Below are 24,860 nucleotides of genomic sequence, written 5' to 3' on the forward strand. Positions count from 1 at the left end.
ACATGGAAAGCTAATTCGCTGCAGGGTAGTGAGGGGTAGATTGACATGCCAGCTTGTTGTGAATTAAATGTTTCTGTAGACAAGCCCTTGGTTGTAATTTTGTATAGATTCTTATACCTCTATCATCGTAATCTGAGTACCTTCCAGTAGTGCATTAAATGATGTAACTGATGTCTGTCATGCATGGGTCCATCTCTTTCTCTTTCTCTTTCCCTTTCCCTTTCCAACAGGATTGGATTGTGTGTTGTTTTGGTACCGTTTTTTAATGTACACGCTGCTCTGTGTGTATTAGAGAGGTCAAAAGTGTGGCTTGCACTTGGAATGCAAGGTATTGAAGTCTGTGATGATCCTTATTTCCGGTGGGAATGTGTTCCACAATCTTGGACTGGCCCCCAAGAAGGCTCTGCCTCCTGCACAGCTCAACTGTATCTTTGTGGAAGAGTAGTGAAGACAGCATTAAAGTTGAGGAGAATGAGGAACGGGATAGGGAAAAAAGTAGCAGAAAAAAATAGTCACTAATTTAAATGTATGAGAGCAGTTTCAGTACTGTATCCAACAATGAACAAGTATTTAAATCAGTTGAGGATATTTTTGCATAAAAAAGACACTAGAGGGCCAAAAACTATTCTCTCAAGCATTTTTATGAAAAGGAAGGTTTGAGATGGACCAAGAATAAGTGTTTGGGTCAAGGGAAGGTTAAAAAAAAAAATCGAATGTCAAAAGTAAATTGTTACATAGATTTGTTTTACATAAGAATGGCCGTACTGGGTCCTACCAAAGGTCTATCAAGCCCAGTATCTTGTCCTCTGACAGTGGCCAATGGCAGGTGCCCCAAAGGGAATAGACAGACAGGTTATCATCAAGTGATCCATGCCCTGTCACCCAATCCCAGCTTCTGGCAAACAGAGGCTAGGGACACCATTTCTGCCCATCCTGGCTAATAGGTAATCTTCCATGAATCTATCTAGCTCCCTTTTGCACCCCGTTATAGTATTGGCCTTCACAACACCCTCTGGAAAGGAGTTCCAGAGGCTGACAGTGCATTGTGTGAAAAAATACTTTCTTGTGTTTGTTTTAAACCCGCTACCTATTAATTTAATTTGGTGGCCCCTTGTTCTTGTATTATGAGAAGGAGTAAATAACACTTCCTTATTTACTTTCTCTATCCCACTCATAATTTTATAGACCTCTATCATATCCCCCCTTAGTTGCCTCTTTTCCAAGCTGAAAAGTCCCAGTCTTATTAATCTCTCCTCATACGGAGATTCCCCCAGCCTCCTTTTCTGAACCTTTTCCAATTCCAATATATCTTTTTTGAGATGGGGCGACCACATCTGCACGCAGTATTCAGGGTGTGGACGTACCATGGATTTATATAGAGGCAATATGATAGAAAATATCATATTATCTATCCCTTTCTTGATGATTCCCAACATTCTATTTGCTTTATTGGCTGCCGCTGCACATTGAGTGGAAGATTTCAGAGAACTATCCACAATGACTCCAAGATCTCTTTCCTGAGTGGTAACAGCTAATTTAGACCCCATCATTTTATATGTATAGTTAGGATTATGTTTTCCAATGTGCATTACTTTGCATTTATTAACATTAAATTTCATCTGCCATTTTGTTGCCCAGTTACCCAGTTATGTGAGGTCCTTTTGTAGCCCTTCGCATTCTGCCTGGGACTTAACTATCTTGAATAGTTCTGTATCATCTACAAATTTTGCCACCTCACTGTTTACCCCTTTTTCCCGATCGTTTATGAATATGTTAAATAGGACTGGGCCCTATCGACTCAAAGCTAAAGATTATATATATATATATATATATATATATATATAATAAAATATTTAGGGAAAAATGTTAAAGGGACACCCTAACTTGATTAGTCTAAAAATTTAACTGTCATAGGGGAAGGTAAATTATATGCAGTATCCCATCTGAGATGCCTGCTACACAGCGTGTGTGTATTTCTTTTTAAATTATTAATTAAGCCTCTGTTTTAAAACACCACAATTTTTAAAAGTGAATTTGAGATAGAATTAAGATATTTTTATCTACTTCAGCAAAATATATTGTATGGCCTTACTCTTAGCCAAGCTAAATTGGATAGGAGCTCAGGTAACTTTTTTGTTTTTCTTTTTCGGCAGTATTTGGTACTGCAAAGGAAAAAAAATTATTCCAAAAAGACTTTGCAAGTAACACTTCAAATAGTAAAGAAATGAGACTTACTTATACTCCATGGATGGGCTCCATTCTACAGTGGACTACCCTTCTAGTTATAAAGTCAGAGGGAAGTGGAAGTCTCTAAGAGCTAGAAATAGTTTCATCTTCAGTGTACTTTGTTGTGTTTAAGGTAAAAGATGACTCTCTACTACAGTATTTGGTGATCTGTGATGCCTGGCATATTATTGATTTACTTTCCTAGATTTCTGTTTTTTCCCAAAGGGCAAAAAGTGTCCAAATACAAATTTACATAATAGATTGTAACAATATAACTGTTCTGCTACCATAGGTTTCTGATTTAGACTAATACAGCTAGAGACATGAGTGTTAAATGGATATTGATAATTAATCTAGATATGACATTTTACTGTCTAGTTTTTCCAACAGGTTAATTATTTAATCTGCACAGTGTGCATGAAAGAACGGACTGTAACATTTCGTTTTTAAAAATGGAGGGGTTTGAGTTATAAAAAGGCAATCCATAATTTTTGTTGCATTCTTATTATCTTGGTGTGGCCAAGGAGTTTTCCATGTGAATTTATTTAAAAAAAAAATGTTTCTCCTAGGCTATTGCTTGTTATTAACAGTCACAGTCTAGAGGGAAATTTTAGAGCTGAATTATAACCTTTGAAATTAGGCTGATGTAATGAAAATGCTGACAGACTCAACTTCAGCACTAGTGGGTGCTGCCAGAATAAAACGTTTTAGTAATTATTGTTTAGTAGAAATTACCATAAAGAGGAGAGATATCTTGTAGGTTAAAATGAATACAACTTTTAATTAATTCGCTTTTGCCAACTAAAGCATGAAAATCATGTAAGTCAACGGAACTTTAATAGGTACTGCTAACCAGTAAGGATTCATTGTTAAAAGCAATTTCAGATTCTTTTGGGTATGTCTATACTGTCCGCCGGATCAGCGGGCGTTGATTTATTGTGTCTAGTTTAGATATAATAAATCGACCCCTGAGTGCTCTCCCTTCGACTCCTGTACTCCAGCTCCGCAAGACGTGCAGGCGGAGTCGACGGGGGAGCAGCAGCAGACGACTCACCGTGGTGAAGACACCATAGTTGAAGTATGTCAACTTCAGCGATGTTATTCATGTAGCTGAAGTTGTGTAACTTAGATCGATTTCTCCCCCCACCCCCGCAGTGTAGACCAGGCCTTTGTGTGTTCATTAAACAGACAGAATTATTTTGGGCTTTTTCTGTTGATAGTCTTTTGGCAGATAACATAGTTGCTTAAACAGACAGCACACTCTTTTAAGTACAAGCTAATGTACTGTACCTGAGATTTTTTTCCTTTGGTGTAGTCATAGATGTGTTGATCCCAGATAATGAGAGAGACCAGGTAGATGAGGGTAGTATCTTTTATTGGACCAACTTCTGGTTGTGAAAGTTACAAGTTTTCAAGCTTCACAGAGCTCTTTTTCTGGTCTGTGGAAGGTAATCAGGGTGTCTGAGCTAAATATAAATTGGGATTGATTAAGCTTAAGTGGTTCACACATGGTGTAGGAAACCACTTAAAATGAAGTGGGCAACTAAGGGTTAATAGGAAGTGGGGTGTGTTTAAAAAATTTGTAACAAGCCATAAAAACAGTGTCTCTGAGTCCATGGTTTTTAGTGTCTACCAGAGTTATGAATTTAAGTCCCCAGGATTGCCTTTTGAAGGTGTTGTGCAGGTTTCCTTTGATGACTGGGACTGAGAGATCAAATATGGAGTGACTGCTTTGTGAAAAGTTTTGCCTACATGGTATTTTGTCTTACCATTTTTCTGTTAGAGTTCATTTGAGAGTATAGTGATTGACTGGCTTCATCCACATAATTGTTATTGGAACATTTGATGCAGTGAATGAAGTACACCAGATGTTGTGATAGGCATGTATAGGACCCATGAATCTTGAAGTGTGTTCTGGTGATATTGATCATATTAAAAGCCAACTGGCTGTTAGCTAAGGCTGCAGAGCAGACTTATTAATTGCTCTCTAAGTGGTCTCTGTGGTACTAGATGGAACAGAACCACACCCAGAAAGTGTGTGGGTTATGGCATTGTCTGTCTCCAAAAGTGAATGCTGCGGTTGCTTTGTATCTGTTCCTGCTCGCTGAGTTTGTCCCCAAGCTGTCTCCCCATGGGATTTGTTAATGGTGCATTCTATTTCTTGTCCATATTTGTATTTGAATTTATACAATCAAAGGCTATAGATTAAAGTTACCTCCTGGGCACTGGGTGGAAGTAAACAAGGAATATTTGCTTCTCTCTCATGAGTTTTATGTATTTACTTTTACCGGAAATTGTCATGTGAAGGTTCTGCTGACTAAAGTGGGAACTAAAATAGAAGATCCAAGGATGGAGGAGTAGCGAATCAACCAAGGCCCATAAGAAAGGGAGCAAGATTATACTCTCTCTCCTAACTGTAGGACCTCTGCCAGAGCTTCTACAATTGTCGGTCAACGTATTCATAATTAGCATCTTATTTGAGGGTTTAATAACTGTTATAAGCATGGTTTAAATGAATTTTCTTAGTCATGATGGCTACTCTTTCTGTGATTTGTGTGTGTTAAATATTTAATTAGGTTTTGATAGCTTTTGATTCACTCCTTCAGACACTTTAGTCTATCATGTATGTGCAGATTATATGAAAAAAATATAGTTCAGAGGAACTTTGGACTTTATGGGGCAAGAATTTATTTTTTTACTTTTTGCCCTTTCTTTTTAATTCTAGTTAATACAAAAAGAAACTATATATGATGAAAACCTATTGAAAATTATTCAAGGCCTGAATTCCTTTAATGCGATTACAGCAAGGAAATTCAAAGTTAATGTTTAAGATGATTGAATAGTCTCCTTTAGATACATGCATATAGTTCTCAACGCTAATGCGTTAACTCATATCTAAGGAAGAATTGGCATGTAATGGGCAAATCTCACAAGGTTCTGTGTTTAATTTCAGATCAGCATTCCAAAGTTTGATTGTTGGTTTAGGAATCAAGTTGGAAATCTTCCATGTGGTTAATCAGGCATACTGTGAGAATGATTCCATGGTGACTAGTGCGAAGCTTTGACTTGGGGTGCCCAGGACTCTGAGACACCTTGTTCACCCTCTTGTCTCAATGAAGGAGAGACTTGCTGGTGCTTAACTGCATGTCTGTTCCCAGGTACCGGCAGTCTTTAGCCACCCAAACAATCTCCTCAGAGCTCTGCCAGCCCTTACTTTGCATTGCAGGTTAACAATAGGTGCATGCCTATCCCCAAGCGCATCTGGAAGCATCCTCCTGTAATATTCAGCCTTTGTCATTGGACATTCACAGTAATTACCAGGTATGCTGTTCCCAAGAAAAAACACACAGCTTGATTAGTACAACTCAGGTTTGGGTCCTTTATAACACTACATCATGGAGATATATTTATAGTGAAACAATCATGAGTATTACTAAAGGTAAAGATTTAAGAGATACCAAGTAAGGATAATGGAAAGAGAAATGGTTACATATAAAACAAAAAGGACAACAGGCTTTTTAGAGTCTAAATTCAGCTTTAAGAGGCTAAAATCCTTGTCTAAAGTAGCTTCTCACATAAAGCAATCTCCTACCACAGGGATTCTCAAACTTCATTGCATCGTGACCACCTTCTGACAACAAAGTTACTACATGAGCCCAGGGGGAGATCCCGAGCCCGGCTGCCCGTGTGGGGGAGAGGGGGCCGGAGCCCAAGCCCTGCTGTCCCGGGTGGGGGTGGAGCTCAAGCTTGGACTTCATGACGCACATTGAGATCCTGACCCACAGTTTGAGAATGGCTGGGATTGACTGTTATTGGATGTAAAAGGTGCTGTCCTTTTTGCTCTCTGTGATGGATAAAAATGTCCTTTAGCCTTCCTCTTGTATTTCCCCAAAGTCATTGTTCTTATACCCAGAGTCAGTAAAAATCTCTAATGTGTTTTCTCTAGTGCCTGGTGACTTCATGTTGATTTCACATTCTCATGTTGTCCTATGCAAATTGGCTTCTATTGTGTTGACTTATGATGATTAATTTACATTTGTCAGAGGTACATATTTTATCTCTTGTCTGGAAGGAAACCTGTTTGTTAGCTCTGTCTGGGATATGGGTTTTAAAACATATGTTTAGTACATACACACAACTTCTTAAATATCATCTGTACATACAGAATGCAATAATTATGAAGATGTCACATAATATTCCTTACAGATAAATATTATGACAGCAATGTGATAGGTATAGTAAGTTTGTCAGGCCTAATAGAAGCTGTAGAACAGCAAACCCTTTGACAGTTGGCATTTAGGAGTTCTTAGGGTCACAATTAGTTCTATAGGAAAAACTTACATCAAATAGCCTTTCTAGTAGCACTTCAGCTTCTGGATGAAACCAGGAAATCGAGTTTTATGAAAACAGAAAAGGAAAAAAATTACACTGTTTCAAAACTCAAATGACTTGGTTTGTTTCTCATATTATCCATATGCATCCAGTCAGATGTAGGATGTAGTTCTGTCTTCCATTTAATATGCTTAATTATGGGGCTGCCCTCATCACACAAGAGTTAATTTGAAATGTCAGCTGTTAAGGCTTTGATGAGCTTTCTAAGTGCTCTAAAATTCACATGTATACCTCTACCCCAATATAATGCGACCCAATATAACGCTGGTTCGCATATAGCGCGGTAATCCCGGGGCTCCAGCAGTGGGGCTCGGGCGGCGCTTTAAAGGGCCCAGGGCTCCGGCCACTGCAGAGCAGCGGCAGCAGGGCTCGGCTGGCGATTTAAAGGGTCTGGGCTTCCCACAGCAGCCAAAGCCCGGGGCTCTTTAAATCACTGCTGGAGCCCTGCTGCTGCTACCCCGGAGCTGCGGCAGCGGGGCTTGGGTGGCGATTTAAAGGGCCCAGGCTCCCTGCAGCAGCTGGAGCCCCAGGCTCTTTAAACCACTGCTGGAGCCCTGCTGCCGCTACGCCGATATAATGGGGTTTCACCTATAACACGGTAGGGATTTTTGGCTCCCAAGGACCGCGTTATATCAGGGTCGAAGTGTATGCTCACACTGTATTAAATTGTTGTGCATTGCTGAGGTGGTGTTGGTAGTGCAAATTTGGAGTCATTTGAGCATTTTATCTGAGCTGTTTCCTCCATTTTTGTACCTTTTTTAGTCTACATTTATTCCTCCTCCCAAAGACCTAAAAACGGATATTGCCTGAACAAGTTTGATTTTGGCTAGTGTCCGGCACCCAGCAAGCACTGTTTATATTGTTCTTAAGGGATTGAATTGGATCTATAAACTGTTGAACACTAGGGTCTGCACTAGAGAAAGTGACTTGTGCATATACTCTAAGACTGCTGCTCCGTGGCGAGCAAGAGTGTATAGAGGCTTTCCTGATGTCAGTCAGTGGGTGCCTCAGAGCAACATGCTGTAGATATTAAAACCAAGTGCCATCCAAGGACCTGTGAGTCCAAGTCTTGCCCTTGGCAGATTTGTGTCTGCTGTGCAAATTACCTGCATTCTACTTCAGGTTAGACTGAGGCCGCAGAAGTCTCTTCTTTTGGAAGTTTTGCTTCAGGGGTGGAACTTTTTGTTTGAGCCAATATATTAAAACACTTTCAAAACAACCTAGGCATATGGGTTTTAAAGTTGCAGTTCCTCATCAGGGCCAGAGATGGGGCAAGTGTGGGGTTATTGGTAGAGAGGGTTACTGAGATATAGCCGCCCGACAACAATTTTTACATTCAAAGTGCTCTAAAACCCACGTCCATAGGGGGATCATCTTGAAACTTAGCATTTAACACTTAAAATTTAAATCAACCTAGCTTTGTCACTCAAGGGTGTGAAAAATTCTCACCCTGGAGGGCTGTAGTTAAACTGACCTAATCCCCAGTGTAGACAGAGCGAGATCTACAGAAGAATTCTTCCATCGACCTAGCTGCTGTGGGAGGTGGATTAACTGCAACGACTGGGAAAAAAAACCCTTCTGTTGAGGTCAGAATTGTCTACCTTATGGAGCTACAGCAGCATAGTTGCAGTGGTGCAACTGTGCCACAGTAGTTCCCACAGTGTAAATGTGGCCTCAGGTAGAGTTTGGGGCATGTTTGGGGTCACTTGGTCAAATGGTTCTTGAGATGCAACCTCATACAATGAGCTGCTAATAAGAATCTGAAACATTTTCTAACTTTTTTAATGCAGACAAGGAAAATATGAAGGTCAGAACCTTAGTAAAATTTATATTACTGAACCGCCCCTGAGCTCAGCAATTCAATATTCAAGGACCAGTTTAGAAATATTTCAAAGGTTATTACATTATAAAGGCTTTAGGACCCCTGATTATAGACAGTTTGTATCTCTGAGAGCTATTGTTTCCTAAGGAACTCCTTTTTTGAGTAACCTACCTAATAATGTACTTACACGGTGGCCAAGGACTATGAGTTTGAATCTTTTCCTCTAGAGATTTGTGATGTGCACATTAGTCCCATCAACCCACCAACTGCTAGGTGTCTGGGCTACAAGGGAGTTGTTTTGAATGGTGTGTGCAATTTTGGGAAAGCTCAGAACACCACAGGTATACCCTCAATGTAATCTTCCCAAGTCCCTATCCTAGGAAAGTTTGGGGGCGGTAATGTGGCCAGGATATGACCCCCAGTATGGTGGCCTGGATGGCTGGGCTGATATGGGAGGGTCTACTTGCCAAGTAGAAAATGACACCAAAGAGGCAATTACAAGTGTAGGGGTCCCAGCCAGGGTGAATTGGTTATCTACTGGGAGAAGCTCCCTCTGTTCCTACTGGGAAGCACTAGGCATGGGCTGGGCACTGGGAACAGGCATGCTTGTGTGGGGAGATTAAAATGGATATACTCAGTGCATAGCACAGGCATGCAAGCTCTGAGATTGGGCATGGAGGGATGAGAACACTCATTGAGCTGAATGGAACAGTTCACAACTCCCAGAGCTAATGCCTAGAGCTGCTTGTGCCTTTCCAGAATGAGTAAGGGGCTAAACTTAAACCTCTGAAAACTATGAAACAGAGCAAAGCTGACGCCTTCCTCCATCACACTTCCACATAACCTTAACTCTGCCCCCTGGAACTAGCAATAAGCACTGGGACAAAACCAAACCTTACCTATCCCTAACAAAATCTGCCACTTTCTGCATTTTTGTGCTGTGTTGTCCAATAAAATTCTCAGTGATCATTCCTCTTCATGTGCTGCCAATAACCCTCACAATGCTAGATGTGGCAGTATTGATTCTGGCATTAGTTGAAGCAAGTTGCCCGAGCTCACATTACAGCTGCACCTCTGCCCAGATGGCAACTAGAGGAATCCCTGAATCCCTGCCCCCCTCCCCCCCATTTTCTGGCTTGATTTATGCAGGAGATCAGAGTCTACCATCACAATGGCCATTTAGGAATGTTTTTAAAAGCTTGTAGAGTTTCAGGGCTGCTAAAACTACTTCCTCTTTCACCTCTAAGAGGCAGACATTCCACGTGGTGTGCCATGAAGCTAGAGGGATATAAGTGTGCTTTAACCCATTCTAATGCTCTGTTATGTATTTTTGTTGCCCATCCGAACTTCTCGTCTACATTGGCATACACACGTTGCTCTACACCCTCTCTGTGCTGCATTGCAGCTCTGGTATTTTCTTGGCATACGTTACAAGGACATACAGTGTCAGCTGGGACTTAACCAAAGAAAATCCTTAGGACAACAACGAACGTGTTAACATATGGCAAATCTTAGGGGGTTCATCTGAAGTAGGCGAAGTGGTTGAGTGTAGGTTGGTGGCTTATCTAGCCTGTTTTTGTGAAACTCTACCTAAACTCAAATTATATCCTAGTCAAGAAAAGGTTTGTTTCCCCCACACTGTTCTTCTTCATGCTCTCTGCTGTCTTCAACATGCTCAGAAAGGGTACAGTCCTATGGTCTTTCACAAGCACTTGTTAGGCCATTGTTCAAGGAGGGCAGAGTTAAGGTTCTGTTGGGGTGTGATGTGTGAGACATTGCCTTGACTCTACATTTCCTAGTTTTCAGAGATTTAAGTTTCACTACCCTACATATTCTGGAAGGGCGCCAGGCAGTGCAAGGCAAGCTTAATTATAGGTTTTTGGGGGGTGAATTATTGCATAAATCTACAGGGACCTATCACAGAAGTATGAATAGACCTTTTTGTTACTTTGGAAAAGTATAAAGTATGGTTCTTAGTAATATATTTATCTTTGAGAGGGATTGGGGGGTTGTGGAAAGGTGATGTAAAATTCCCAAAGTGGGGAAAATCTTTCTTTTATTTTAAAGCTCCAGTGATTAAAAGTTCTTTTTTTGGTTACTAATATAGCTGAATTATGTACAAGGTTGGTTTAACATGTGCTAATATCCTGAAAGTGCTTTCTTTAAATAACTGAGAAACTTAATTAATGTTGACAGTTAATTATGAATACCAGTGTTCATTTATGCTTCCGTATGCATACTTTTAGTGCTAGTTATTGTCTATGATACTAAATTTGTCCTTCATGCTTTTCAAGTATTCTGTTTAAAATGCACTCACCATTTAATAAATTCCTTGCTTCACAGTTTCTTTAACTCTCTTTCAGATTTTTGAACGAATTTTGTTTATCTGGGCAATACGTCATCCAGCCAGTGGATATGTTCAGGGAATAAATGACCTTGTTACTCCTTTTTTTGTAGTCTTCGTTTGTGAATATATAGGTAAGATTTGATACAATACTTAATTACAAATTGGTGATTTCAGAAAAATATCTGCATTTTAGTATAACGGTTTAGCTGGATAAATAAATTACATTGAGTATATGAATGGTCATCTGGTGTCTGAGGATGATATATTTGGCAAATGTAACTATGTAACAGGTGATTTCCTTAAATATATATGGGCAGGGAAGTGGCGGGGTATTATTTACAACTAAAACTATTTACATGTTTAAAATGGTAACTTTAAGGTATCCAGGCCTATGTTACAAACTAAGGTCCTGATCCAGCAATCTGATTTGTGTAGATAATCATTGACTTCTGTAGTACTCTGAAACTTTGTCCGCATAGAGTGCTATTGGAGATGCAGGAGGAGTCCCTAATGGATCAGATGGCAAGGCTGAGGCCTGCTGGATTTTTTAGAATTAGGGCATACCCTATATTATACTGTTGTCTTTTAACTATAATTTAATCCTTTTTATGATCATAAAGACTGAAGACTGGACTCAATGACCTATCAAGGTCCCTTCCGGTCCTAGAATCTATGCATGTTTTTATAAAGGCTGGTTTTGTGTAAAAGCTGTAAATATCCAGGAATAATTTTTGCCATCATTTTATTTTAATTTGCATTATGCATTATAACTAAATTATTGAAGGGAAAGCTATTGTAAAAGTTCACTACTAATTATAAACTATTGGGTTATGCTTGTGTAAATCACTGACACATTTTAGATTGTAGTTTGTTCCATTTTAAATTCCTAGTCTATTTTGTAGTTTGTGTGTGTGCTACGTAGACTCTTAAAATAAATATAAGTCATTATTAAGGGTAATCAACAATAGAGTGGAAAATAATACATTTGAAGTTAACTGTTTTACATTTTCCTTAATTTCTTTTCAAATATACATATAATGAAAACAATCACAGTTGCATATATACCTATGCAGGACATTCTATGAAGTGCTATATATGTATGTGTGTATACATAGTACATTGTATATTGTGTGTATATATCTTTACTCCTTCTCCAGCTCCTTCTTGAGTTACCCCATCAATGTCCTAACCTAGATTGATTAGATTTAATGGAGGACAGATTACCCTTGAGTGGATAAAAGACTATCCATTTATTGATTTGCATGGCAACACCTCTCTTGCTTTGTTTCATTTCTTGTTAAATAGGAAGACTTTCATTGCTAAGCAACTAATGAGAACTACTGCTGCTTACTCCCTAATCATCTCTTAAGTAGGGGTAGAGGCCTACTCCTGAGAGTGCTTGCAGTTTCTGCCTCTTACTCCCTCATTTGACAGATAATGAAAATGTTCTTAATGATCCTAGAACAGTAGGATCTCTGTTGGTAGACTTTAGAGTTGTTAATTGAAATAAGAAGTTCAAATGAGATGTGATTAGAGAATTGATATTCCATGTTAAATAGACCATTTAATTAATATGGTAAATAAGTTTGTCTTTACCACCAACTTTCCTTGTGAGACCCTAGTGATTGTTAATGCATTTGCCTGAATGTCAGTACGATGGGATCAGAGAACATGACTGTTTCAGTAATTGTAGGTTTTTTTTAAACTGGACAACAACATAGTAGTAGTAACAACAACAAAAAAAGTAGTAAAAGTTGATTTGCCAATGAAAAGATGTGTGTATCAGTGAATTACATTTTAAAAGTCTCATTTCTATTTGTTACTTATTAAATAGGGATACAATATTCATGTGAACTATATTTTTCTGGTATATATTTGAGTATTTCTAACCCAGAACATTTAAAAATAGTCATTCCTCCCAAAATTGAGATTGGTTTAAAATCATTAAACTTAAAAACAAAACAGAAAATAAGCAATGAATTTGGTTTATTTGCCTTTGGGTTTTTGAGCCTTCATGGTGGTCTCCAGTTATATTTTCAAGTTTTTCTCCACAACCTAGGCCTAGAATTGTTTTTAAATGAAAGCTCACATTCTTACCTAATCATAGGTTTCTAGAGGTTGGGCTTTAAGAAACGCACAAAAAATTGTTGACACTCTTGATAAAGATGTGAGAATTGGCAGAACTGAATGCTTTTTTCCTTGATCGCTAACTTCTTATAAGATTAACACATAGTATTGCAAAAGTATATTAAGTTTATTTGGATGAAAATTGCAAGAACTAAATAACACACTGGAGTTAAATAGTATCAGAGGGGTAGCTGTGTTAGTCTGGATCTGTAAAAAGCAACAGAGTCCTGTGGCACCTTTAAGACTAACAGATGTATTTGAGCATAAGCTTTCGTGGGTGAATGCCCACTTCTTCGGATGCATGTAATGGAAATGGAGTTAAATAGTATTTCTGGAATTTGGATAGATTTGTCAAAACTTGTGTAATGTTTAATCAATAGACATATAGCACCACCTTTTACCCCATGGCAGATTTTTAAAAATCTTGTGCAGATTTTAAAATGATACAATTTTATTTAGTTTAAATAGCAAACTAAACATTACATTTAAAAAAAATATTCTTTCACAACTTTTAAACATGAGTGATTTATGATTACTGGATTACATTCCAGGATAAGCTGTTCCATTCTTCTTCTTCGTCACTTTGTTGCAAGTTTAAATTCTTTGTGCGTTCTTCCACTGGAAGCAACTTGGCTTCATGTAATGAAGGTGTAAATGATCATTCCCAGTTCATAGGTGGGAATATTGTTTAGTGTGATCTTTTGTACACTAATTACATTTTAAAGAAAATCCACTGTTGTGATGGCATTGCTCATTCACATCTGTGTAGCTTAATTTGAGCAGAAACATGAATTACAGAAGTGAGTCATTTATTAGTAAATAGTCTGTAATTTGTGAATTGTTCAAACACAATGATTCTCTGTCATGAAGTGTTGAGATAGTTATTCAAATACCTTAACCCATGCAACAGTAATATTTTAGCGAATAGAAATCTGTTTCTGCTTTTTCACAGGGTTTCCCAGCACAGTAAATTCCTTTTCTAGGCACTTAAATTATACGTGTTTAGCTTCCTGTGAAGTGGTCTACACCTAAAATGTATGTCAACCTAGCTACATCACTTAGGGCTGTGGAAAACCTAGCTCCCACTGTAGATTCAGCTAGATTGATGGAAGATCTCTTCCATTGGTGCATCTCTGTCATGGTAGCGCTTGTAGTGTAGACATACCCTAATAAATATGGGTTAAGATGCCTAACTTTAAGGCACCCAATTAGAATATTTTAAGTGACTGAATGGAGGAACTTAATTTATGAATCTGCCAACAATAACACAATGGTGGCTGTGTAATACAGTTATAGCTCACTAATTCGCCACGGTGCATTAAAATAATATCTCCATATTGGATGTCCAGTAAGCATATATCAACAAGGTAGGTTGCTGAGCATGTCAATATGGGAGTACCACATCACTAGAACACTTAACATAGATGTTGGGGATGGGAGAGTCATCCAGTTAGTTTCCCTGCAAGGACTGGCCTCGTGTAAATTCACTCTTGTTTTTAAATATCCAAACTGAAGAGTCTTGTACCATTTCACTTGAACACTTCTTTGATATTCTCTGTATTCCTCATTTCTTCCTCACACCTATTGGTGTTTTGAATGTCTGGAGTCACTGTCACTGCATCCATTGTGATGCTCAGTTGGACCCCAGCCAAAAATTTTTAGAAAGTCCATTGACTGCCCCATTGCTGAGCCATTGCCATTGGTTGAATGTGATGGAGACAGAGATCACTCAAGGGAGGGAAGAGAAAATTGAGTTGTTTGCCACTGGCCTTCTTTTGAGAATAAGTAGGCTAGCCTCCAAAGTTTGCCTCTGCCCCTTTTCTTTACAGTATAGAAGGAAACTGAGGTTGGCCAGACTGTCTTCCCGTAGTTAGATGGCAGCGGCAGTAGCTATTTTTACTGTAGTTCACTGCTTGTGGCTCTAGAGAGCATAGAAGAGAGAGTAACAGAAGGTTTTTTTGTTGTTGTTTTGTTTGAAGCTCTGTCCTGGAGGGCTGTTTACTGTTGTGGTCATTTCAGGATCAGTGAGAGCAGTAAAAGTCTTCAGCAGAAGCAGGAGGAAGATGTCAGAACACAGTAATGGACGGCAGCTGGGTTGGGACACATGTTGGATTCTGTCATTGGTTCATGTTCATTGCGATGGTGCTTAAGCTGGCCTCAAAGCTGGCTTTAGGGGCGGGCAATCAGGGTGGCCAGTTGGGTGCCCAAATTTTAGGGTACCAAATTATCATACTTGGGGGTGCTAAACCCTAATTTGAGTGGTTGGGGAACCAAAAATGTTTTCCATCCTGGGTCACAAAATACCTACTGCTGGCCCTGTCTGACCCCCACCCCTAGGGCTCCGTAATCTACCATTTTCACTAAGTTGAAATGGGCCGTTTCCATTAGCCAGGGTTAATAGATCAGTCTATATGTTAGTATATTTAAAAATTGTTAAATTTGGTTCCTTGGCAAATGAAACTTTGGCCTGGTCTACACTACAAACTTAGGTCAACATAAGCAGCATTATGTCTATCTAATAATGTATGTGTCTACACTACCGAGTCCCTTCCGCTGACCTAAGTGGCCTGTAAAGTCAACTTCTGTACTCTACCTCCGTGGGAGTTGTTGTGCCTGATTCGACATCCACGAGTCGACATGGGGATAGTGTAGACACTGCGTTGTGTAATTTGAATGAATTGACTTCCAGGAGGTGTCCTACAGTGCTCCGCTGTCACTGCTCTGGAGAGCTCTTTCAACTCCACTGAACATCAGCCAGGTACACAGGGAACAGCCACTCCCCTGTTAAAGCCCTGGGAACTTTTGAATTTTCATTTCCTATTTGATCAGCATGGAGAGCTCACCAGCACAGCTGATCATGGAGACGCAAGGCTAAAAACGTGCTCCAGCATGGAGTACACGGGAGGTGATGGATCTTACTGCTGTGTGGGGAGAAGACTCTGTGCAGGCAGAGCTCCGATCCAGCAGAAGAACTGCTGGTATCTATGCCAAGATTGCTCAGGGCATGGGGGAGAAGGGCTACACCAGGGACACGCAGCAGTATCATGTGAAAATAAAGGAGCTTCAGCAAGCATCCAGAAGTCAAGGGAGGTGAACAGTCGTTCTGGTTCTACCCCACAGACATGCCGCTTTTATGAGGAGCTGCATGTGATTCTTGGCGGTGACCCCAACGCTACCCCAAAATGCTCCGTGGATACCTCCCAGGAGTCCTGGGCGACCTGTAGCAACAACGAGGAGGACACAGTTGAGGAGGAGAATGTGAGGCAGGCAAGTGGAGGATCCATTCTCCCTGACAGCCAAGAACTGTTTTTAACCCTGGAGCCCATCCCTTCAGAGGACCAGTTGGCAGAGGAGCATGATTCTGGGAAAGGCACCTCTGGTAAGTACACTTTTTAAATCAAACTGCTATTATTTTTTGTTTAATCTGAACAAAAGAGTAGGTGTAAGGCATATCGGTGGCCACTCCAGCTATGCAGAGGATGCTCTCTGAAAAAGACCGTTTATGGGGGCATGGTGTTGGCCTGGGAATCCTCCATGAAGATCTCTAGGAAGCTTTCATGGAGGTACTCTGCAATCCTTTGCAGAAGGCTTCTGGGAAGGGCTGCCTTATTTCGTCTACCACGGTAGGACACTTTCCCGTGCCATTCCAGTATTAACTCTGCTGGCATCATTGCAGCACACAGCATTGCAGCACAAGAACCAGGTTTGTAGCCAGATGCTTGCAGCCTCTGCTCTTTTGCCACCTCTGTTACCCTCCAGAGAGTGATATCACATATGGTCACCTGGGGGAAATGGGAAGTTTTCAATGCTAGCCCTTAAACCGCAAACAATTCAACAAGTAATCCGCCCCCTGTTTGGTTCAATATGGGTCACACAACCACGCTTTCCCAAACGTGCTGTCATTGTGGTTAGAAGGGATCACTGTGCATTGCAAGCAGCATTGAAAAAGAAGGGGAGGGGCGGCAGCTTCCTGTTTGTCTCCCTTCCCTCCTCACCTGGTGCCGCTTTTGTAACAAACAATTTAGGCGGTTTTTACACTGGTGCCTGTCCTCAAGTACCATCCAGGTTGCTACGGGAAAGGGGGCTTTTCTCAAGTTCCAACCTGTGATCCCAAGGATGTCTTCACAAAAGCAGCAGCACAAGACCTCTTGCCCATGCCTTGTGGCCTTTCTCACCATAGCTGGAGCAGCCAACTGATCTTGCCATAGCCAATGGTTATGATTACGTTGTGGCTTGCCAGTGAATTGTATTGAGGGGTGTTTTTTTAATTAAAGAATTAACTTTGCACCAGAAACAATGTATGCACTGTCAATGCTACCCTTGTGCTTTGCATTCCTTGTAGCTGAAACCTTGTCTGTCGGCACGAGGACAGAGATTTTCCCAGACTCGGGAGGACATGTTCAATGAGTGCCTCGGAGAGTGACAAGACAGAGCTCAGAGGATTACACTGTCTGAGAACCTGGACATGGACAGGGAGGACAGGAGAGCATGCAGGAAGGAAGAGCGTGCCACACAGGAAGAGATGCTGTGGATTATAAAGGAGCAATCAGACATGTTGAGGCATCTGGATGAGGTTCAAGAAAGGCAGCTAGATACTAGAGTCCCTCTGCAGCCTATGTTGAACCTGCTGCCATCATCACCCAGTTCTAAATCCTCCTTCCCCAAATGTCCTATGAGGTGGGGGGGAAATCCCTTGCGCTCAACACCAGGGGAGGGTACAAGGACCGTAAGGCGCCCACACCTTTGATTGTTGTTGCAGGGCATCTGTAAGCAAGCTCTTCTTGTTTCTCCCCCAACAGTGTTATCAGCCCTTTTGCCCCATGTTATTTTACTTTTCTTTGCTGTCTCTGTGTGTTTGTGTTCATAATAAAACTGAATGGATTGAGGAGAAAAGGCTCTTTATTCATTCAACATATGGTGGTTGGTGGTGGGGGTGGAGTTTACAGGAGAGAAAATGCAATGGAGGGGACAATTGGGTAAGGTTTATTCACATCTATCTCAAAGGTAACTTCGATCTGTGGTACACCACGAGGAACAGGAGGGATTCCCATCAAGTCAAAAGTACCTAGGGGATAGTTATCCTTGGTGCGAGAATGTTCACCTTCATAGATCTTAAGTATCAGAGGGGTAGCCGTGTTAGTCTGAATCTGTAAAAAGCAACAGAGGGTCCTGTGGCACCTTTGAGACTAACAGAAGTACTGGGAGCATAAGCTTTCGTGGGTCAGAACCTCACTTCTTCAGATGCAAGTAATGGAAATCTCCAGAGGCAGGTATATATCAGTGTGGAGATAACGAGGTCAGTTCAATCAGGGAGGGTGAGGTGCTCTGCTAGCAGCTGAGGTGTGAACACCAAGGGAGGAGAAACTGTTTCTGTAGTTGGATAGCCATTCACAGTCTTTGTTTAATCCTGATCTGATGGTGTCAAATTTGCAGATGAACTGGAGCTCAGCAGTTTCTCTTTGGAGTCTGGTCCTGAAGTTTTTTTGCTGTAAGATGGCTACCTTTACATCTGCTATTGTGTGGCCAGGGAGGTTGAAGTGTTCTCCTACAGGTTTTTGTATATTGCCATTCCTGATATCTGACTTGTGTCCATTTATCCTCTTGCGTAGTGACTGTCCAGTTTGGCCAATGTACATAGCAGAGGGGCATTGCTGGCATATGATGGCATATATAACATTGGTGGACGTGCAGGTGAATGAGCCGGTGATGTTGTAGCTGATCTGGTTAGGGCCAGTGATGGTGTTGCTGGTGTAGATATGTGGGCAGAGTTGGCATCGAGGTTTGTTGCATGGGTTGGTTCCTGAGTTAGAGTTGTTATGGTGCGATGCGTGGTTGCTGGTGAGAATATGCTTAAGGTTGGCAGGTTGTCTGTGGGCGAGGACTGGCCTGCCTCCCAAGGTCTGTGAAAGTGAGGGATCATTGTCCAGGATGGGTTGTAGATCACTGATGATGCGTTGGAGAGGTTTAAGCTGAGGACTGTAGGTGATGGCCAGTGGAGTTCTGTTGGTTTCTCTTCTGGGCCTGTCTTGTAGCAGGAGTCTTCTGGGTACACGTCTGGCTCTGTTGATTTGTTTCTTTATTTCCTTGTGTGGGTATCGTAGTTTTGAGAATGCTTGGTGAAGATCTTGTAGGTGTTGGTCTCTGTCTGAGGGGTTGGAGCAGATGCGATTGTACCTCAGTGCTTGGCTGTAGACGATGGATCATGTGGTGTGACCGGGGTGGAAGCTGGAGGCATGAAGGTAGGCGTAGCGGTCGGTGGGTTTTCGGTATAGGGTGGTGTTAATGTGGCCATCGCTTATTTGTACGGTGGTGTCCAGGAAGTGGACCTCCCGTGTAGATTGGTCCAGGCTGAGGTTGATGGTGGGATGGAAGCTGTTGAAAGCATGGTGGAATTCTTCCAGGGCCTCCTTCCCATGGGTCCAGATGATGAAGATGTCATCAATATAGCGTAGGTAGAGAAGGGGCATGAGTGGACGAGAGCTGAGGAAGCGTTGTTCCAGGTCAGCCATAAAAAGGTTGTCATATTGTGGGGCCATGAGGGTGCCCATAGCGGTGCCACTGGTCTGGAGGTATATATTGTCACCAAATTTGAAATAATTGTGCGTGAGGATAAAGTCACAGAGCTCAGCAATAAGTTGTGCTGTGTCATCATCAGGGATACTGTTCCTGACAGCTTGTATTCCATCTGTATGTGGGATGTTTGTGTAGAGAGCCTCTACATCCATGGTGGCTAGGATGGTGTTTTCTGGGAGGTCACCAATGCATTGTAGTTTTCTCAGTAAATCTGTGGTGTCACGGAGATAGCTGGGAGTGCTGGTGGCGTAGGGTCTGAGTAGGGAGTCCACATATCCAGACAGTCCTTCAGTGAGAGTGCCAATGCCCGAGATGATGGGGCGTCCAGGATTTCCAGGTTTGTGGATCTTAGGTAGTAGATAGAATAACCCCGGTCGGGGCTCTAAGGGTATGTTGATTTGTTCCTGTGTTAGTGTAGGGAGTGTCCTGAGTAGATGGTGCAGTTTCTTAGTGTATTCCTCAGTGGGATCTGAGGAAAGCGGCCTGTAGAATTTGGTATTGGAGAGTTGTCTGGCAGCCTCCTTCTGGTAGTCAGACCTGTTCATGATGACAACAGCACCTCCTTTATCAGCCTCTTTGATGATAATGTCAGGGTGGTTTCTGAGGCTGTGGATGGCATTGCGTTCTGCACGACTTAGGTTATGAGGCAAGCGATGTTGTTTTTCCACAATTTCTGCCTGTGCATGTCGGCGGAAGCATTCTATGTATAGGTCCAGACTGTCATTTCGACCCTCAGGAGGAGTCCATGTGGAGTTCTTCTTCCTGTGTTGTTGGTGGGAGGGTATCTGTGTATCAGTGCGCTGTTCAGTGTTATCATGAAAGTATTCTTTGAGTCGGAGGTGGCGAAAGTAGGCTTCCAGATCACCACAGAACTGTATCCTGTTCGTGGGGTGCTGGGGCAAAAGGAGAGTCCCCGAGATAGGACAGACTCTTCTGCTGGGTTGTGTGTGTAGCTGGCTAAATTGACGATATTGCTGGGTGAGTTCGGGGTACCCCTGTTGTGGCCCCATGTGGCAGGTAGGATTTTAGACAGCTTACGGTCCTTTTTCCTTTGTAGAGAGGTGAGGTGTGTAATGTAGATCTCCTGTCTTATTTTAGTAAAGTCCATTTGTGTGGAGGGTTGGTTATTTATGAAAGTCTCCAGGTTGGAGAGCTCTTTCTTGATGTTTTTCTGTTTGCTGTATAGGATGCTGATCAGGTGGTTCCTCAGTTTCTTTGATAATGTATGGCATAATCTCTCACTGTGGTCTGTGCAGTATGTAGATATCAATGGATTTTTCACCTTCAGTCCATTTGGTATGATGTCCATCCGTTTGCATTTGGAAAGGAAGATGATATCTGTCTGTATTTGTGCAAGTTTCTTCATGAGGTTGATAGATTTCCATTCCATACGGCTAAATGCAGTGCCTTGCATGGTGTCAAGTATCAGAGGGGTAGCCGTGTTAGTCTGAATCTGTAAAAAGCAACAGAGGGTCCTGTGGCACCTTTGAGACTAACAGAAGTACTGGGAGCATAAGCTTTCGTGGGTCAGAACCTCACTTCTTCAGATGCAAGTCTGAAGAAGATCATAGATCTTCATAGATCTTGATTGCCAGCAAGAGGTTCAGTCAGAAATGTTGAGCCAAGAAGTTAATTTCATTTGTCATTAACTAGGCCAATATTTCTATTTTAGCATTCTTGGAAACATTTTGTTTTTAAAAAAACATAAAAATCAAGGAATATATCATCAAAGAAAATTGTAGTTCTATTTTCCCCATTTTTCAGGAAAATAAAAACAGGAAAAAATATTGTTGTGCTTGACAAATCTTTGTGGAATTTTTGTTTGTTTTTCCAAACAGCTTTATCGTCGTCTTTTTGTTTATTATTATTATAGGTGCACAGATAGCAATACCTCTAGTTAAGGTTGCCTGACTCTTCGTCTTATAAGACCTCATTTTCAGTTGCTTATAATTTTGCCAAACTTTAACTATTCCGTATTCCAGGTGTGTCTGCCTTGGACTGAATTCTTCTGGAAAGTTTCAGCAAAAATTTCAGCCATTTCCAAGAACAAGATTAAGGGGAAATGCATTGTTTTGCCCATGTTAACAAATTGGTTAAGAAGTTATTTTTGAGAACTTTTAGAACCTCCATGCTTCGGAGAAATACTTAAAATAAATAAATTAAAGGTCCAAAGGCACATTTCACCACCATTTTGCACTTGCTCAGCCTATGGTTGAACTGGTCCTTACTGCTGCCGGTGTACAGCTTCATGAGCCTGGGAGCAAGGGGTATGCAGGGTCTTCCAGGATCACAATTGGCATTTCAACATCAACAATAGTTATTTTGCAGTCTGAACAGCTTGCAGCTTTCTGAACAGACCTGTGTTCCTAAAGATGTGCGTGTCATGCACCTTTCCCAACCATCCTATGCTGATGTCGGTGAAACAGTGCCTGTGATTCCCCAGCGCTTGCAACACGGTTGAGAAGTACCCCTTTTGATTTATGTACTCTTTGGCAAGGTGGGCCAGTGCCAAGATAGGGATATGGGTTCCATCTCTCACCCCACTGCAGTTAGGGAACTCCATCATGGCAAAACATTCCACTATGTTCTGTGTGTTGCCCAGAGTCACTACGCTTCTTAGCAGAAGTCTGTTAATGGCCCTGCAAACTTGGATCACAACAGATCCCAAGATAGATTTAGCCACTCCAAATTGATTCCCCACTGACCGGTAGCAGTCTGGCGTTGCAAGACTGCCCCCCAGGACCTCCTACCCCATATCCAACCCTCCGGCCCCCTTACCATGGGGCTCAGAACAGCATGTCTGGAGCCGCGCCTCCCGGCTGGAGCCAGATACGCTGCTGCGCTGCCCTGCATGAGCGTGCAGCCCTGCTGCCCAGAGCACTGCCTGCGCGGCGGCGTGGCTGTGGGGGAAGTGTGTGTGTGTGTGTGTGGGGGGGGGACGGGGGACAGCAGGGACGGGGTGGGGGCTAGTCTCCCTGGCCAGGAGTTCAGGGGCCAGGCAGGATGGTTTCCCCCCCCAGGCCGTAGTTTGCCCACCTCTGCCATAGCCACATAACGATGCGGTCCCACCAATCAGTGCTTGTTTCCCTAGCCCAGAAGTGGCACTCTACCATATCAAGGTGATGCACGGCTGTCACCAGCAACTGCGAATTGCTCCATTCCATGACTTCCAGCGGGGATGTTTGCATGGTATCACATTGTTCTGCGCGATGGCTCCTGCTTCGGCTGAGTAACTACTCAGTATAAGGTGAGAGGTGTTTGTAATGCTCACCACAACAGTGTACAGCTGAGCAGGGTACATGCTTGCCAGGCTATGGCATCTGCGGGGGTGAAAAAAGATGCGAAAAAGGCTTGGTTTCTTTGCCATTGACTTCAGGGAGGGAGGGAGGTAAGTGCATCATAGGAGGCTAACGCCATGTTCCCATAACTACCTGCGCCAATGTTTTGGTCCCATAAGGCATTGCAAGCCCAACCTAAAACTCCACTCAGCTACGTGCACTGTGGGATAGCTACCCACAGTGCAGTGCTCCATGCGTTGATGCAAGCCCTGCTAGTGAGGATACACTCCTCCTACACAATGAGTGTAGTATGGATACGCAAGATCGACCTGCTTAAATCGGAGGCTCGATGTTGACTGACAAGAAGTCAACTTAACTTTGTAGTGTAGACATGGGCCTAGATGGTTACTCCGTTTGGTTCAGTCATACTGTATCATCAGTATTGAAGAATATTTTTTTTCTGTAAGCTACTTAAATAGTAAAGTATTTAGAAAGTAAAACAAGTAATTTTCTTAAGATGTTGACTGTAATTTACATTCCAGTTAGGTAGGTGCTTAGACCCATCATCATCATCATTATTATTATTTTATTTGTATTATAATAGCACCTAGAAGTCCCAGTCTTGTACCGGGACCCCACTATGCTAATATTAGTCCTTTAAAGGAGTAGTGTTGACCTGTTCTTGAAGTGATTGGTTAGGTTATATTTTTAAACCATTCTTTTGTCTTTTATATACAAGTTGTCACTTTTGTATATTGCATGTTTTAAATAGGAACACTTTTCTTTAATATCTGTCATGTGTAGGTGTATGTATGTGTATATGTGATGTATAAAAAATCCAGCTTTCCATATTTGCTTCATGGGTTTAAATGCAGCACAGAATCTTACATTTTCTTACAGGCTTCCGTTCACTACAGCTATTCAGGAGAATCCATATGAAACTGACACTGTGACTGTTACTTATCGGTTTGGCAGTGCTGTCAATAAGGCACTACAATGTGCAGGCTTATTAAAGCAATACCTCTTTGGAGACATTTGAGAGAGAGGGGGTCGGGGTGGGAGAGGAAACCTGAACAGTAAACAGAAAAACATATGGCTGGTTTTCTAAAAAAAAAAAAAAAAAGTCTTTGGAGGGAGAATAGAGAGGGCAAGGAAACTTGCGGGGTTGGGGAAGGGAGATGAATGATTACTGGAGAAAAATCTTACCTAAAACCCCTTCTCTAAAATTTTGAATTCCCCTGTTTTTAAAAGTGCTGGAATTTTCTAAATCTTCAATTATTTATTGGAAACTTGAACCTTTGTATCTTTCACCAAGGCCTGTTAGAATTAGTACACTTTAGATTGCACATTCTTCAAATTGGTGTTAGTCTTGTTAGTTACCAATCCTGTAAAATCTTTGTCTGGGTTTACACTTAACTTTTTTTTACTAGTGTAACTACTTTGGTTACACATATGACTTTTTTTTTCCAATACAGTTATACTGGTAAAACCCTAGCCTAGTGTGTACACAATTACACAAAAACCCTAGCCTAGTGTGTACACAATTACACAAAAACCCTAGCCTAGTGTGTACACTGTTACAAAGGTGACATTTATTCCGGTAATATTATCCCCCTTCCCATACAGGAATAGCTGTACAAGTATAAAGTGCCTTTATAACTGTATCCACACTAAGGGCTTGGCTACACTTGCAAGTTAGAGTGCATTAAAGCAGCCCCGGGTGCCCTAACTCCTGAGGTGTCCACACTGGCAAGGCACTTAGAGCGCCTGGACTCTGCAGCTGGAGCATTCCTGGTAATCCACCTCCATGAGAAGCATAAAGCTTGCTGCGCCCCAGCTGAAACACCCGGGCATCAGTGTGGACGACGTGTTGCATTACTGTGCTGTGATTGGCCTCCGGAAACGTCCCATAATCCCCGGAAGTCAAGTGGCCACTCTGGTCATTGTTTTGAACTCAGCTGCAGGCATGCGGATATCCCCTTTTAAAGCTCAGTTTCTGACAGCCGGCATACTTATCTGCTCTGGGACAAAGCAAGCCATTACAGTGGAATGCTGCTGTGAATGTGTGTGAAAGAGAGAGGAAGGGGTTCTGCTG

At 41.8% G+C, this 24,860-nt stretch overlaps 1 protein-coding gene across 2 annotated transcripts in view; it reads left to right on the forward strand.

The window, feature by feature from the left end:
• TBC1D22A (TBC1 domain family member 22A) overlaps positions 1-24,860 on the forward strand; it is a 446,515-nt gene that overhangs the window by 99,518 nt on the left and 322,137 nt on the right. For both annotated transcript variants that reach the window (XM_054019874.1, XM_054019883.1), the window contains exon 8: positions 10,804-10,918. In XM_054019874.1, coding sequence (XP_053875849.1) covers positions 10,804-10,918 — 115 coding nt within the window. The remainder of the gene's footprint in view (positions 1-10,803; positions 10,919-24,860) is intronic.

This window comes from Malaclemys terrapin, chromosome 1, assembly GCF_027887155.1.
Source record: "Malaclemys terrapin pileata isolate rMalTer1 chromosome 1, rMalTer1.hap1, whole genome shotgun sequence".
Taxonomy (NCBI): Eukaryota; Metazoa; Chordata; order Testudines; family Emydidae; genus Malaclemys; species Malaclemys terrapin.